Below are 16,810 nucleotides of genomic sequence, written 5' to 3'. Positions count from 1 at the left end.
CAAGGCTCTCGTCTTACACAGTCTCTGTCTTGGGGACACTGGACAGACAACACCCGAAGCAGGAGGGAGGGGGTCACAGGAGGAGGAGGAAGCCTAAAAATGAAACGAAAAAGAACAGAAACAGACAAAGCAACAGGTCCACACAAGGGAGGCGAGGACAAGTCAGGAAGCGTGTTTAATTGGCGTGACATGGAAGACATACATCAGGAGAGGAGGCCTGGGCGCGCTGCGGGGCCCTTCTCCACCCTGGGGCCTCACCCTGCCCCCACCTGCACCCCAGGGCGAGGGCCTGCTGCTTCCCCAGAGACACAAACCATTGGATTCAGACAGGACAGCACCCCAAAAAGAGGCTCAGAGGGGGTTGGAAAGGCAAACAGAAAGAATACAACCATAGCCAGGAAACATTGCTTTTTTTTTTTTTTTTTTTTTGGTTAAGAGTTGCCCAAATTCCTTTACAAAGTTGCAGGCACCGGGTGGGGGCCACCGGGACAACACAGACTGCCCCACGGCCTTCCACCTCTGCAAGGTGCTCTGAGCCCCATGCTCGTGCCCGCCCTCCACTCCTTGCTTGGCCTCCCGGGGCGGGGGTCGGGGGAGCTGAGCAGACCCCTGCTCCCATCCGAGGGACAGAGGAACTGAGCAAGGAGCCACTTGCCCCGAGTCTCAGAGAGAGCCGGTCACTGAGTCAGACTGAGAGCGTATGGCCCTCCGTGGAGCCCCGGGCCCCTGCAAAGACCCCTGCAAAGACGTGGGGAAAACGGAAATGTACACGCTTCGGGACAAGGGGGAGGGGGTGGGGGGAAGGGAGGGCTGGAGGGTATTCTTCGTTTGTCCCAGTTCCGGGCAGTAGACAGAGCCTGAGCCTAGATGCCAAGACAGAAGATGGGACCAGCTGTTTATTCAACAAAAGCCTTTTATTCATTCAAAAATCAACCATTGGGATTATTCCGCAGATATTAAAAAAAATGGGTAGAGGGCAAGGCTTCCCATCACGGTGCCCTTATGCTAATTAACTTGCTATCCCCGGGAGGGACACTTAGAAGAGGGGCATCTGGGAGACACGCTGCCGATAATACCGGGCTGAAGCCCAGAGCCCAGGTGAGATCGAAGCCCCCTCCTCCGCTCCCGTTCAGCTGGCCCCCTCCAAGCTCCTGTTTGGCCAGTTGGGGGCGGGAGGGGCGGGGGGGCTCACATGCCTTTGCAGCTCCCCGCCACCAGGGGGCGCGCCCGCGTCCCCTTGGATTCCCCTGACTCGGAGGCAGGGCTGCGCTGGGAACCGGGTAGCTTTGCACAGGGCTTGCAGTGGGCTTTTCTCCAGGGAGAGGCTGCCTCTCCCGGGGGGCCAGGGCACCCCCAACCTTCTTACCCTTAGAGGAAAGACAGGTTCCCGAAAGCCCAGGTGTGCCTGTCGTCTAGGAAGTTGGCTGTCAAACAGAAAAGCACTTCAGGGGAAAGGAGGACACACGTTTTCCTAGACGTTACTCAAAATGTTGCCTGGTTATATTACCAGGAACTGTGGCATTCTCCTCGGTGCCATCAACACAGAGTGGGGAGGGGACGCTGTGAGGAAGAGGCCAGGGCCGCTGCTAGGGTCAGCAGAGGGACGGAGAGCCTGGCCACTAGTGGGTCTGGAACCCCCAGAGAGCAGCATGTGACTGCTCTGGGCCTCGGGTGGAAATCGCTGCTGGGGACAGAGGCCCACAGCTGCTCAGGATTCCAGATCTAGAGGCCTGGTGAGAGAAGGGGACAGAAGTGTCCCTGCCCAGCAACGTCGGGCACAAATGGCCAGTGTCCAGCACCCCACCAGGAAGAAGGCTAGCCCTTCCAGGGGCTCCGGGCTGTCCCGGGGCATGGACCCAAGGTGCGCCTGAGCCATGGGTCCACAAAACACCTGTTAAGGCCAAAAGCCACACCCATGGCTCCAAACCAAGTCAGAGGGCAAGAAGGTGGGAGGAAGGCCTCATAGGCAGATGCTCTATAGATGTCTGAGGGGGTGAGGGTGGGGGCTGGGGGGGGCTCCACATGGGTAACCCTGGGTGATTCTGAGCTACAAGTCCCTTACCGAGATGATGCCTCTAGCACAGGCTACTCGACAGCTCCTCCCCACTGGGCCAGAGAGGCAAATCGAGGCTCAGGCAGGAGCCAGAGAAGTAATGTGACATGGGGAAAGGCCCCCCTCTCCCCAACTCCAGCCCCAAGCCAGCAAGTCAATCTCCTGCCCTAGGTTCCTAGATCAGAGCTGGGATCAGGTGGGGAGTCCTGGGGCTTCTGAGCCAGCGGCCTGAGCAGGAAGGTGACCGCGGGGGCCTGGAGGGACCCCACCTACAAAGTTGCCTGTGAAAATGAAAGCGGTCCTGGTACCCGTGGAATCTGGGGGTTTCCAGTGGAGGTGGAGGATAGCCACGGGCTCTGCTGGGCAAGAAGGGAGTCTGGGACTAGCTGAGCGGTCCGGCCCGCGGGAACGGACATGCAAGCCCCGCGCTGGCAGAGCCGTCCGTGCTCTGGGTTAATTAGCAGACACTCTGGCCTCCTGGGAAAGTGCAAAGTGAAGACCAAGGACAATTCAAAGTGAGAACCAAGGGCCAGCTTTTCCTCTCCTGGGGCTGGGATATGCAGGGAGAGGACAGGCTGCTGACTTTGGAAAGAAGCAGGAATTCTAGAGTCAGATCTGGACTGAGGGAGGCTGCTTCCCGTCCCAGAAGCCTTCCTTCGATGAGGTTCTCGGCCAAAAAGTTCTAGACCAAGAGTCCAGGAGGGACCAGGAAGAACTGCAAAGAGAGCCAGGTAGGTCGTCTGACCCCACACACCACAGCTGCCATATCCCCAGAGACTTGCGCCACGAGACAAAATAGTGACTCAGGTCGTTCCCGTGTCTGCTGGACTCTGGCAAACTTAGCCACAACCGCAGAATCATAAACTGTAAAAAGCCCAGGTTTACAGTTATACAGCGTCGGCATGGAGGAGGACCTCCCAGATCAAGCAGCCCAAGCCCTCCTGGCTTTGCAGCTGGGGTAGCTGGGGCCCAGAGAGGCTGGGGGCTGCCCACAATCACACAGCAGGGCCGGCCACAGGCTTCCAGCCTCTGGCCCGAAGTCATCTGACTTTCCTGGTGGCAGCTCTGGGGCTATCCTGTCTCAGTGGCTGGTGGGGTTAGAAGCTTCCTATGAGCACATGGGGGCCACAGCCCCTAGGAGCGGTCACTACTGAAGGGGACTGCCTGTGGCCCTTCTCTCCTGCCCTCCCTCCCAGCATCTGAGCTGAGAGAGGGAAGGGAAAGAGGATGCTCTGTGGTCTCCTGGACAAGGCAGACAGGCAGAAAAGCAAGTGGGAGAGAACTAAGTGACGGTTTTCAAAACATCCACCACGGAGGGAGAAGGAGCCCTTCCTTCTGCTCACGTGCTTGCAGAGAGTGTCCTCCTCCCCTTCCCTAATGTACCCAGTACTCCTCTGCTGGCTCTGAGGCCCCATGCTGCAGCAAACACCAAAGCAAAGAGTTGTGAAACCAAAAGATGTCCCCTGTTTGTCCTCAGAAAAGATGCTGTGGACTCAGAGGAGGACACAGGATGGGGAGCGTGGACAGGAAGCAGAGAAAAGGGGCTCAAGAGGAAGCATTCGGGCTGGGGGTGGGGGGGAAACAGTGCATCAGCCATTTAAGAGACCTATCCTTCCCCCTCTCCACACATCAAGCACAGTATCTGGGGGGGAAAAAAAAAAAGAGAGAGAGAGAGAGAGAGAGAGAGAGAGAGAAAGTTTTTTGGCTTCTTGGCCGCTGCCGGCCACCATCCTCCCAAGCACAGGTGGGCAGGGGGCAAGGGCGTGCACATGTAAACGGTAGGCCCCGCATCCCTGGGAGCTTTGGACACACGAGGCAGCAGCAACAGTTAACAACCAATAAATAAAAGATATCAATTCTATATGTATAAAAAAAACTCACTTTCCCCACAAAAAGCACAATACTGTTATCACACAAAAAAATCATTCTCATCATGAATCATCCTAGCCACGCAGGGGGTTTCTGCTGCTCGAGGATGGGACGACAAAGAGCAGTAATCCGGCGGGCCCCCTCACCCCCCGCCACCCCGAGCGCCCCGTGGCCGTGGCCCTGACTTCCCGTGGCCTCTCCGGCTGCCGAAGGATGGCCGAGGCGGGAGGCAGTGTTCTCTGAGGTCAACGCAAAGGTAGCCTTCTCCCCATCTGTCAGTCTGCACCTTCTAGGACAGAAGGTAGTTTTGTTTTTTGTTTTTTGTTTCTTTTTCAAGGTCTGTTTGAAATAAAAAACAAAAGCACACGCACAGGAGAGCGGGAGGGACCCAGAGGCTGCCCGCGAAGCAGCTGAGTCCTTGGTTTTGCAGAAGGCTCGAGCCTTTTCCGTTTCGTGTTGGTTTCTGGACAAGCAGAGGTGGTTGGCGATTGGAGCCGGTGGCTTCAGGCGGCGGTGGGTGCAGGGCAGGGGGGAGGAGAGCCGGGGCTCACGGTTCCAGGGCAGCCTGGCCGGCTGTGGATGCGGAGAAAGTCTGGGTGGACACAGGAGGGCGGTGTTGGGGCAGAGGGGGCCTCATGGCTCGGAGGAGGTGAGTGGTTCCCAGGCATCTGGAAGACACGAGAAGGTGAGACAGGCCCAGAGCTGGCTGCCAGGGACGCACTCCCACAGGCCTCGGGGGAGAGTCAGCAAGGGGGCAAGAGTCAACTCAGTGTCTGCTAGCAGGGAGCTGGCTGGACACCCAGGACACAGCCCGAGCATCACGTGACGGACAACCGTTGAGAACCAATGCATGGCGTGGCCTAGAAGCTCAGTGGGCTGAGTCAGCAGGGAAGGGCAAAGAAAACCCTAAGACCCCACTTCACACCCACTAGGATGGCTCTCCCCAAACACGGGGAAGTAGCAAGTGTTGGAGAGCATGTGGAGAAATGGGGACCCTCACCCTTGCTGGCGAGGAGGCAAGATGGTGTGGCTGCATGGAAACCAGTCTGAGGGTTCTTCAAAAAGTTAAACACCAAGAGTTAGCCCAGGAGCCAACATTTCCACTCCTAGGGATCCCCTTAGTGGATATGGCATCTGATTTTGGAGGGATACAGATGTTTTGGAACTAGACAGAGGGGACGGTTGCACGTCGTCGTGAATGTACGAAATGCCACTGAATGGTTCATTTGAAAATGGTTCATTGGAACCCACACTTCCCCTCTGAGATGGGGCGTCCTGCTGGCTCTGTCACTAGAGTACGTGACTCTTGATCTCAGGGTTGTGCGTTCAAGCCCCACATTTGGTGTGGAGCCTCCTTAAAATAAATTAATATTTAAAAAAATTTTTTTAAAAAACAAAATGGTTAATTTTAAGTTAGGTGAATTTCACCTTGATCTATTTTTGAAAAAAGGCACGGAGGACCGTCCTGTCTGTCAGCATCTACGCCATCCACAGATCTTTCCGTAACCTGCTCCACTTAAACCGCACGTCTCTGCCCTCTTGACTGCGCGGGCGTAGGTGTCTGATCCAAAAGGGGCCACTTCCCAGATCTGTGTGACATGACCTGAAAGCATCATCTGGGTCAGTCAGAAGCTAGATGGCGGGGGCCGTGGAGGAACAGCAAGGCCCCACGGGACCAGAATCGGGGGCCACCGTGGTGGAGGGAGGAGTCACTCAGGGAAAGGCCTGCGTCCTCTCAGCCTTCCGTTCCCGTGCCAACCCTGGGGCACTTGGCTGAGTGTCCAATCACAAGCTTTGCCTTCTGTGGCAATCTGTGAACCCTTGTGATCTGCAGTGTTGTGGTTAAAACTGCAAACATGATGAAACTCATGAAATGCATTTAAATCCATGAATTCATGATTGTATTTAAAAAAAAAAAGTCATTGGTCACCTCAAAATGACATTGGGAAAACAACTCCTTTTGAAAACTGAAAAGGAGGAAGAATCGAGTATCTATCCTGCCTTTCCAGTTAAAAAAGTAGGCTTTGGAGTAACCAGATAGTTGACGAGGGGAAGATTTCCTGTGTAGAAGCAACCAGGCCACCAACAATGGACAGACTGCTTTAGGACGTCAACTGCAGAATGAATGAATGAAGTGGTCATCACCAATGGCTGCTGGTGTCACCAGACCTCACGAGCTACCTGGTGGACACACACAGCCCCACCTGGGAGGTGTTCTCAACAAACAACAACCAGACTGAGGACCGGGCAAGCCTGTAGATCCAGGAAGTACAGGGAACTGAAGAACACATGAGAACCACCACAGGGGCACCATCCGCAAACCCCAGACGGATGACTCTATGGAACATGTTTCTCGACATGTTCAGCAAGCCAAAGAGTGAAGGGGAAACACAGATAAAAATAAATTCGAGAGACCTATCGACCAATTGCTACGGATGGCATTTACTCAGATTCTGATTCCAATAAACAAAACCCGCGAGGTAACAGGAAATGAGAATGCCAGCTACAGGCCGGGGCGGGGAGGTAGTAAGGCATTAGTATCGATTTTTCTACTATTATGGATTTTGGAAAGGATCGATATTTTTCAGGAATACGTTTTGAAATATTTACGTATAAAATAACAGAATGTCTTGAATTTGCTTCAAAGTAACTGCAAAATGCATAGGGAGGGTATAGACTGTACAAGACTGGTGGCAAATTGGTGATTCTGAAGGAGGATGGTCAGTAATGGGATTACACCATTCACTCCACCACTGCTTGTGAATATGAAGTTTTTTTAAAAATCCACTTCAAGATTTCAAGTGTCCCGCAGCACAGGACTCTATAAATTATGGCCCAGCTATACAACAGAATACTATGCAACTATTAAAAACAATTGTCTCAAACCACCTTTCTACTGATATAGAAAACAGGATCACCGTTTTGGGGTGTCTCAGTGAATTATGTAACAGTAACTTATCTAACAATTAGGATACATTAGGAATCTGAGAAGGCAAATCCATTACCAAAATGATGGAACACAAGTTGGATATAATTACTACCCAGTAGGTTCTAGGACAAGCCTGAGAAAAGGAAGAGGGCAATTTTGGGGACGAGCTATAGAAAGGCTATCTGAAAAGCTTGTTACGGAAATAAAGTCACATCTTCTTGGCCACCATGTTGCGGTTGACACTCAGATGGATGTCTCCATACATGGTGTTAGGAAAGCCCATGCAGACACAGCGTGACATGAACTTTGTGCCAAGTTGGGTAAAAGGCACTACAAATCTCTTTTCTTGGAGCGCCTGGGTGGCTCAGTTGGTTAAGCATCTGACTTCTGACTTTGGCTCAGGTCATGATCACGGCAGGGTCATGAGATCGAGCCCTGCATCAGGCTCCACACTGGGCTGGAGCCTGCCTGAGATTCTCTCTCTCCCTTTCCCTCTGCTCCTTCCCCCAACTCCTGTGTGCTCTCTCTCTTAAAAAAAAAATCTCTTTTCTAAGTGTTGAGTCTCCAAAAGAAAACATAAATGTTTCCTATAAGTTGTTCATAAAAAAAAGAAAAAAAAGCAGCCAACAACATATGGTTATGAACTCATTGTGGCTGAGGAAATACAAACACATATGTGTTCATAAAAAACTGTAAGGCAGAAACAATTAGGGTGATTGAAAAATAATCGCACACCATAAAGAAATTAGTGACACTGCGTGAGTTTTTCTGGGGGGCGGATATATCAAGAACCTATGTTTGTACCACTTTTTCCATGGCCTGCGGGAGACAAAGCAGCATGTCACAGGACAGCTGCCAATGAGGCCATTGGTGGTAATACACAAAAGAAGCTTCTGGGAAATGAGACAATGGATCATACACACCATGGGGCTCAGAGCCACATACCGAGTGCTTCTAAGATCAGAGAAACAACTAGGATGATTCCTTTAGAAATTGGTTTGATTACATATCCCCAAGTGACCCAGTTACTGAGTATTAAGTTTTGTGAGTGTTCCGTTCCTTTTGAATCACTCTAGACCCAAAATGCTCACAGTGGTTATATCTGGGTTATACATGAAGGTTTTTAAAAATAAACTTTTTGTGTTCTATTTCAATGTATTGTCTAAGGTCTCTTCAATGGAAAAGGATTTCTTGTGTAAATTCATCAACAGCACCAGCTGCCTCAGAAGCCTCAGAACAGCAGAAGCCCCCGAAATAAAGCATCAGCAAATCAAATCTCTGATGATATGTAAAAAGGCTAACACATCATAGTGGAAGTGGAGTTTATTCTAAGAATGCAAGGGAGGCTTAGCATTCAGAAACCAATCAGTGCTATTCATTAGGTTAACACCCAAAAAGGGAGAGGAGTCATATGAACATCTTGATAGTTGCAGAAATTTTCTTTTATAAAACTCAACACTCTCCATGGTTATTTTAAAAAAACAACTCCTAGGAGGGGTCCCTGGCTGACTCAGTTGGAAGAGCATGGGACTCTTGATCTCAGGGTTGTGAGTTCGAGCCCCACGTGGGGTGTAGTAATTGCTTAAAACAAATAAACATAAATAAAAACAACTCCTGGTGAACTAGAAAAGGAAACTTTCTAAATCTGATAAAACCTATCAACAGAAGACCTATACCAGACATTCTAATGATAGTTATTGGACTAACTGTAACTTAACTAACCTAACTAATAGTGAATTATTGAAAGCTATCCCCCAAGACCAGGAGTAAGACAAGAATGCTCACCATCCCTACTCCTAAGTGACACTGCACTGGAGGGCCCAGCCAGTGCAAGGAAGCAGGACAAAGAAAAAGATGGTGGAAGGACAAGAGAGGAAGAAATAAAGCATAGACAGTCCCAAAGAATTGAAGGTAGTTCTTAGATTTGATAATTGATGTTAGCACGATCATTAGACATATCATTAATAAACAAAAACCAACTGAATTTCTAGAAACCAGAAATAAACGGGAAATACATTTAAAAAAAAAACATTGAATATCTAGCAATAAATCTATCATAAGATGTGAAAGACCTTCTAGCTGAAATCAATAAAATGTCCTAGAGGAAAAATACTTAAGACCTGAATGAATGGATATACCATGTTCATGGATTGGAACACTCCACACAACAAAGATGCCAATTCTCCCCCAAACTGAACTGTAGATTCAACTCAATCCCAATCAAATTCCACTGTGTGCATATGTGTGTATAGAAATGGATACGTTGATTCTAAAATCTATATAGAAATGCACATAGCCTAATGTATCCCAGGCACTCCTGAAAAAAAAACCAATGAGGGGTCACTTCCAAGATCAGGTTATAAAAAGATGGACGCCTGCAACTTGGGTTCTCGCTCTCCCTCCCTCCTGGGAAGCTCACCCTGTTGGAAGCCAGCAGCCCCATGCAGAAGTCCCCAAAGTGACCAAGGCTGTCGATTCAAATGAGTGAGCTTGGAAGTGGGTGTCCCCCTACCAAGACTTCAGATGACACCACAGCCCTGGCCAGCAGCTGAGGCTTATCTAGGTTACCTGAGGCTGAGGAGTTTCCCAGAACTTGAGTCTCTTGGTGCTAAACCTGGGACAGTCCCGGGGAAACGGGGATGGCTGGTCACCTGGCTGACAGCTTGACTACGTCCTCATAACAGACCTTAAGCCAAAGGCCCCCAGCTAAGCTGTGCCCAAATTCCTGATGTCCGATCTTTTCAGTGCCTGCTTTGAGGTAACCTAGCATTCAGCAACAGATAACTAAGATGGTACTTCCTAAAAGGGTTTGGTCCCCAACGTCCATGCTCACCAGAGAAAGGCAAGCTAAAATTACAAGCCATCATGACACACACCCCCCAAAATGTGTAAAATGTCAAAGACAGGGAATATCCAGCATTGGCCGGGCTGCGGAGGAACTGGAACTCTGAGACAGTGCTGGCAGGGTCCAAATGGGGGGCCACACGGGAACACTCGAGTGGCCTCTAGTGGAGCCAATGCACACATAACCTATGTCCCACAATCCTCCCCAGATGCACACTGAGGGAACGCCTTGTCCATCCACCAGAAGGCCCGTTCAAGAATGACCTTGTGGGGGTGGTTAACACCCCCATTCCTCACACACAGCACGGAGGACAGAACAGAGAGGAGGCAGACAAAAGAGGTAGGGGAGAATCAAGAAGACAAAGGGAGACAGTCCTCTTGCGGCCACAGAGGCCTCTCCGGGCGCTACAACTCAGCACGTCCAGCAAACTCGACTGGATGAAAAAGAAACCGTATCTGAGCTACTGAGCAAGAGACCCGGGGCTCACTCAGGGCTTCCACGGGCCACACACGGAGGGCACACATGGCCCTCGCTCCCCACCCTGCCGCCTCCCAACAACCCTGCTTTTCAAAGCGTTTCCAATCCAGGGACACTTCTACTTAAGCAAACTCTCGGGCCGAATTGGGGCATATAAAAATGACAAAGATAGAGGGGCTGTAGCTGATTGGAACTCCAGCTCCAGGCCAGCTCCTACCAGCTCAGCTCCAACTGGACAGGCCCCAAGGACCCCCAGGAGACCCAGTGAATCCCAAGTGTCCTGTGCCTGGCTTCCCACTCACTTCCGCCCCTAACTCCAAGCCCCAGTTCCCCTCCACTCACCCCGGCTCTGGGCCCTGGACTATACCAGCCCGTCATAGAGGGACAGTGCCTGCACGATGGAAGGGTCTGCCTTCGATCCTTCCTGGAACTCCTGCAGGGTCAGCTTCCCGTCGGCATTCTGCAAGCAGAGAGAGGTGGCTGAAGGTGAGGGGACAACCAGCCTCCTAGGATAGGGACCTCAGGCCTGGACCCTGGACCCCTGCTCCCAAGTCCCTCCCAGGACTGGCCCTGAGAGAGCTTCCAAAGTTAGGTCAGGAGGGAGGCAGTGCGGCTCACTAGGTAGGAGGAGTCGGGTATCCAAGAGACCCGGGCACTTCCTGGCAAGGTGACCTTGGGCACGTGACCCAAGGCCCCTAACGCCATACTTATCATTATCATTGCAATGAGTTCCCATAAATGGCAGTCAATCCCCAAGGGCTGAGAGCCCACTGAATTTCTCTGGGGTCACTCTTGCAAGGGTGTTTAAACCACTCCCAGAGCAGCCCACATCAGACGCCAGGAGACCCAACAGAGCTCACGAAAAAGGACTTGAGTGGGTCTCTCGGGCTAACGGTGATTTGGACCAGAATCCCTGTCTTGGAGCATTTCTCAAGGAAACCCGGGAGAACCCGGAGAGATGGCTCACTGCGGGCCCTGAGCTGCACGTCTCATGCATGGTCTCAGAGGCTCCTCGCGGCTGCCCTAAGAAGAGGCACTGCTCTTATCCCCATTTTGCTGGTAAGGAAACTGAGGCTCTGTCACCACCCCAGGATCCCACGGCTAGTGACTGGGGAAGGTAGAATTTACACCAGTCTGGGTGGGTGGTGGGCTCGGTTTCCCTACATAAAGGAGGTATGAGTCAGGGAGATTTAAGGAGGGTGTGGTCTTGCCATTAAACAGCATCGAACCATCCTGTACAATGTCAGTATCCCTCACTCCACACGCTGTGGACGCATCTTTTGATCATCACCAAGAGACCTGTGCAGTCTGAACCTAGAGGTCTTTGCTGCCTCTCTGACATGTGCTGATCTCAGGCTCCAAGCTTTCCGGGCAGGCACCTGGATCCTGCCCACTGTCAGGGGAGCCTGGGTGGCTCTGTCGGTTAAGCATCTGCCTTTGGCTCAGGTCGTGATCCCAGGGTCCTGGGATTGAGCCCCGCATCGGGCTCCCTGCTTACTGGGGAAGCCTGCTTCTCCCTCTCCCACTCCCCCTGCTTGTGCTGTCAAATAAATAAATAAAATCTTAAAAAAAAAAAAATAAGCCCTCTGTCATGGCAATTTGTGTTCTTTGATTTAAGGCAAGCAACACTGGATTGCCCTACTCTCACCATATCAAATTTCCAATAAAAACAATGTTATATTGCTTTTTAAAAAAGAGTTTGATATAAACAAGAATTTCTTAACCAGGGGATCTGTGGCTAGAATGCAGCAGGTCTGTAAACTTAGATGGGAAAAAAAATGAGGTCTTTCTTTCTTTTTTTTTATTTTTTTAGATTTGTATTTATTTGACAGAGAGAGAGAGCACAAGCAGGCAGAGCTGCAGGCAGAAGGGGAAGGAGAAGCAGACTCCCTGCTGAGCAGGGAGCCCCATGCAGGACTAGATCCCAGGACCCCGGGATCATGACCTAAGCCAAAGGCAGACGCTTAACCGACTGAGCCACCCAGGCGCCCCAAAATGAGGTCTTTCTATTCACTAACTCGTAACTGAAATATAGCTTTTCCATCCATGATGCTAGTAGGTGACAATGCCCGAGAGAACCAGCCGCACCTGGGACCTGTGTCAATGGTGGGAGTCACGGGCCATGTCACAGCATATCACAGACACCACGGGCATCACGAATGCCTGCCATCGCTTTGAAACTGGGGGGTGGTGACACCCACCATTACACCTTCTTCTTAAACCTGTTCATAAAGAAGCGTACAGAATGCTATATCACAGATTCTTTTAAAAAATATTTTGAGGGCTGTATTCCAAAACCATTAGCTTCCTTTTTGATCCAATAGACTTGATTCGATGTGCTGAAAACCGTTATTCTGAGACACCCAGAGTCTTCTGCGGTAGGTCCAAGGGGCCCAGGTCAAGAAGTAAAAACGGTTAAGAATCCTGGCTGCGGAAAGAAGTGCTGGCTTAACTTTCTTAAAACTCTGGACAGTTGACGCGGATGGCAGCTGGCCTGCATGGACCGGCTCTGCATCTCCGAGGGTCTGCACGGCCCCCCCACTGCGGCCGAGGGCCTCCGCCCCCACGCCTTACCTCCCTGGTCAAGGACCAGCCTCACCCGCAGCTCACCTTGTCCATCATGGCGAAGATCCGGTCCACCCTCTTCTCGGGGGTGTTCTCCTCCTCGGGGAGCTCCACAGTGTTCCCCTGACAGAGAGAGACACACTGGGCGCTGCGCTCCTGGCCATGCGGCTTTGGGGTCCCGGCCAAAAATATGCCCCCAGATCTGGACGGGCTCGGGATGCGGGCTGCTCTCCCCCGCCTCCACCCCTGCCCTCTCTGCCTCCTGCCCTAGAAAGCTCTGCCCCTCCCCCCTCAGCCCCACAGACACCCCCAGGCGCGGGCCACCTCACAGATGCGCAGAGACGACCCCACTGCTGGCCAACCCAGCCTGGGCAAGAGAGCGGCTGCGGGAGCGGACTCCCTCTAAGGGCCGACCAGGCTCTGTCCCTACACACGAGGCTCCTGCTGCCTCTCCTACCCGACAGGGCCCACGCCTCACCACCATCTGGTAAATGGCGTCCACAATGTCCAGCATCTCGTTCCTGGTGATGTAGCCGTCGTTATCCAGATCATAGAGCTTGAAGGCCCCTGTGATCGAGCAGCGGGGCGGAGTCACCCCAGGCGGGGGGCGGGGCCTGACAGGCTCTCTCCCGCCCTGGCCCCGCCCCCAGCCCCTCAGCATGCGGTGGAGCCCCACTACTCCTCCGCAAATAGGATTCACATCAGGACAAACAGGGACCGACAGACAGACACACACACGTATCGACACAGGTACCATTTCAACTAGGGTTGCGTGTTTGTTTTTTTTAAAGGAACTAAAAGTAAAATGAAAGGGTCTCTCGGGCTGCAGAGCTGGTCCCCCACCCCAAGTGTCAGCCTCCTCTCCACCGAACTTACTCCCCTCCCGCAGTCACGTAGCTTCCTGCTATGGGGTCAACTTAGAAAACAAAATAATATGCCCGGAATGGGGGTGAGGAGGGGGTAGATTTTACAAGAATAAAATCCTCCTTTATTCCTAAAAAAGAAGAAGAAGGAGAAGGAGGAAAAAGAAACCACTGTTTTCTTGTTGCCTGCACCATGCAGCATAAAGGCCCAAGAGAGCGGTGGATTCTGGCTCAGCTCTTTCCACCCAGTCTCCAGACTCCCTTTTGCCCCTGTCCGCTCTGCCCTGGGGCCTCGCACATGCTGTTCCCCTGTTCCACACACCTTCTCCCCTCCTCCCACCCACACCAGCTCTCCCCCTGCCAGGCTCAGCTCCTGACCCCTCACAGAGCCCGGCCTGCTCCTGTCTGCTCACCCTCCCTTTCCTGCCTCGGTGGCAGTTTTATGGGATTTTTCAGAATCACGTTCCCAGGCTGGACTGACAACCACAGGAGCGGTCGCCTGCCTGTGTGCTTCTCTCATGGCTCCCTGGCCTCCTTGCCAGCATGGACTGTGGCTGTGGCCATGGCCATGGCCGTGGATCTCTGCTGAGTGAGTGAGTAAGTGCATGAATGAGACCAGTCATCAAAACAGCGCCAGCGCCGGAACCGGGTCTTTTAACACAAAGCCTACACTACCTGCGGTCCTCGTCTACGCCTGTTGATAGCCCCATCTGTCCACCCTGCCTCGGTAAGCTGTGTTCCTCCTCCATGGTCACCCCCAGGGAAGCTCCTCTGACCCATAAAGGCAGAACATCTGTGCCATCTCTCAGCCCTGGACCAACATCCAGGACCCAGCCAGGGGCTGCCTGGCAGAACCCAGGGACAGGACTTACACCGAAGCTTCTCGTCCAGAGTTCCCCTTGAGGTCACCGACAGCGCCTGGATGAACTCAGAGAACTCAATCCGCCCGTCCTGACAGGAGAGAGGGGCAGGGTGGCCCTGGTCAGTACTGGATCTCTGGTCAGGCCGGGCCCTGGGTGTGTGATGGGCGACGGCAGGCACCAGATAGCCACAGCCGAAGGACAGACACCCAGGCGGAGAGGATGGGAGAGAGGGGACAGGGACGGGGTGGGGGGTAGGATCACAGATGGATCAGGCCAGGCAGAAGGAACAGAAGAAAGAGCGAGGCCAAAGGCAGAGCCCAACTCCACATCTGATGGGAGAAAGAGCCAGAAGGTGCCGCCCACACACACACCCCCTCTGCGGGCAAGGGCCACCTGGAGATCCCCTTTCCCCTTGGCTCAGAGCCACAGGATCCCAGACTTCGGAGGAGGGCAAGGCTCTAGATTGTTTAATCCCACCTGTTCATTTTGCAAATAGGGAAACTGAGGCCTGGGGAGGGCAGAGCTCTTCCCAGGGCCAGGCAGTGTGACTGTCAGTCTGAGGGCCCCTGGGAGAAAGCCGGGGTGTGGCAATCCGAGTCCGAGGGCCCAACAGGACAGAATGCGAAAACAAGTTACAGTAAATCCACCGTGAACACGAGGAAGCCTGGAAAAATACAGGCGTGGGACACGGCGCTGAGGACTGTGGGGGCCTGACAGTGGATCCGCCAAGATGAGACTCGAAAACACGATGCTCTGCGAAAGCAAGCGGGAGCAAATGCCCCCCCCCCCGTACTGTATGCTGCTCAGAGCCTCAGTGTCCCCGTCTGCAAAACGGGGGTGTTCAAAGGACATACCCCACAGGGAGCTGGTCGTAAATAGTCCACACAGAAAGCTTTGCACACAGTCCATGCTCGGTGGATGTCAGTGTGGATGATTCTAAATCTGGTTATTATCCCTGTAGGCATTTGCATTCTGTGCTTGTAAGAAAAAGGTCAAGGTATACATATTTGTGCGTGCGTGTACGTCTCCGTGGAGCAGGTGTAAGTGTGTGCGTTGCGTTCGTGTGTGCACGTGTGTGCATACGCAGGCGTGTGTGCATGTGTGTGCATGTGCACACCGCATGTGTGTGCGCGTGTGTGTGCCTTCTCCAGAAGGGAACGCTGGCAGAAAAGCGTGGGTGTGGAGGTGCAGCGGGTGCCTGCAGGAGGAAGGGGGCTCTGGGCCGGGCGCGGGCCCCGTCCATGCCCAGCTCACCTTGTTTTCATCAAACACGTTGAAAACAAACGTGGCGAACTTGGTAGGATCTCCAAACGGGAAGAACTGCTTGTAGATTTTCTGGAAGCCTGCAGCGTCCAGCTGCCCGCTGGGGCAGTCCTTGATGAAGCCTTTGTACCTAGAGGTAGCAGACCAGGCGAGAGAGGGGAAAGGAGGCGCTGACATCACCCCCCTGCCAGCAGCCCCCCACCCAGCACCCCAGGAGGCTGTGAGCCCCGTGGGGGTGTTGGGCTGCATCCTCTGCCTCTGGCCAGCTGGGTGACCTGGGACAGGTGACTGCATCTCTCGGAGCCACATCCGTGTAAGGGGGATAAGAGGTACCATGAGAATGAACCCCCCAGCCTGCCCGCCCGCCACGCGGCGGGCCTAAAACAAAACTCACCCAAAACCATCTCCCCAAAGTAGCGCTCTTACACCAACCACTCCTGCCTCCCCCACCTTCTCCACTGAGCCCCTCCTGACACCACAGAGTAGGCAGAGCCACCATATGGGGCCGGCAGCTGGCTCCTCCCACACGCCTGCGCCCCACAATATGCACACCCCCTCCCCCACCTTTGTTCCCAGGGATCTGCGCTGAAGGACACGGGAGCAGGGCAGCGAGCTCACAGGGTGCTCTGGTTTGTTCCAGAATCCTGCAGCCACAGAGCCCACGGACAGCAGCCTGGCTTTGTACTCCAAATCCCAGCTTTGCTCCTTGCTGGCTGTGCAACCTTGGGCAAGTGCCTTCCCGTCTCTGAGCCTCCATCCCCTCACCCATAAAAGGGCCAGCTCTCACAGCTATCTTGTTGGGATCAGATGAGATGATCATGTAACATACTTACCCCAGGGCTGGGCATAAGAGATCTTTAGTGTTATGAACTTAGATGAGTTGTTGTAAAACAATTCATGAGTCGGCTCCTGTGTGTAGCTTAGCAACCCAACTGGAGGAAGAGATTTCCCAGCATAAAGGGAAGGGAGTGAGGGATCAGCCATTATCTGCTCCCAGCCCTTAGCTCTCTGCGCCCTTCGCTGCAAACGCATTCTCCCGGGCCGCCCACGCAGCCGGTGAGCAAGTCTGCAGTTAAGCCCATT

The 16,810-nt window shown here is 53.0% G+C and overlaps 1 protein-coding gene across 1 annotated transcript in view; it reads right to left on the bottom strand.

Moving 5' to 3' along the window:
- Positions 1-801: 801 nt before the first annotated feature.
- The window catches only part of LOC111145464 (neuronal calcium sensor 1), a 49,638-nt gene continuing 33,629 nt past the window's right edge, over positions 802-16,810 (bottom strand). Inside the window, exons 3-8 of the mRNA XM_022500360.1 lie at positions 15,719-15,857; positions 14,474-14,552; positions 13,217-13,305; positions 12,784-12,861; positions 10,516-10,633; positions 802-4,590 (exon numbers count right to left, since the gene is read on the bottom strand). Of these exons, the coding sequence (XP_022356068.1) occupies positions 10,535-10,633; positions 12,784-12,861; positions 13,217-13,305; positions 14,474-14,552; positions 15,719-15,857 (484 nt within the window). The 3' untranslated portion in view covers positions 802-4,590; positions 10,516-10,534. The remainder of the gene's footprint in view (positions 4,591-10,515; positions 10,634-12,783; positions 12,862-13,216; positions 13,306-14,473; positions 14,553-15,718; positions 15,858-16,810) is intronic.

The sequence above is a fragment of the Enhydra lutris genome, unplaced genomic scaffold (assembly GCF_002288905.1).
Source record: "Enhydra lutris kenyoni isolate GAN:26980312 unplaced genomic scaffold, ASM228890v2 scaffoldscaffold13, whole genome shotgun sequence".
Lineage (NCBI taxonomy): Eukaryota > Metazoa > Chordata > Mammalia > Carnivora > Mustelidae > Enhydra > Enhydra lutris.
Note: the sequence above shows the minus strand (reverse complement) of the source record. Positions and strands in the feature narration are given on the sequence as shown.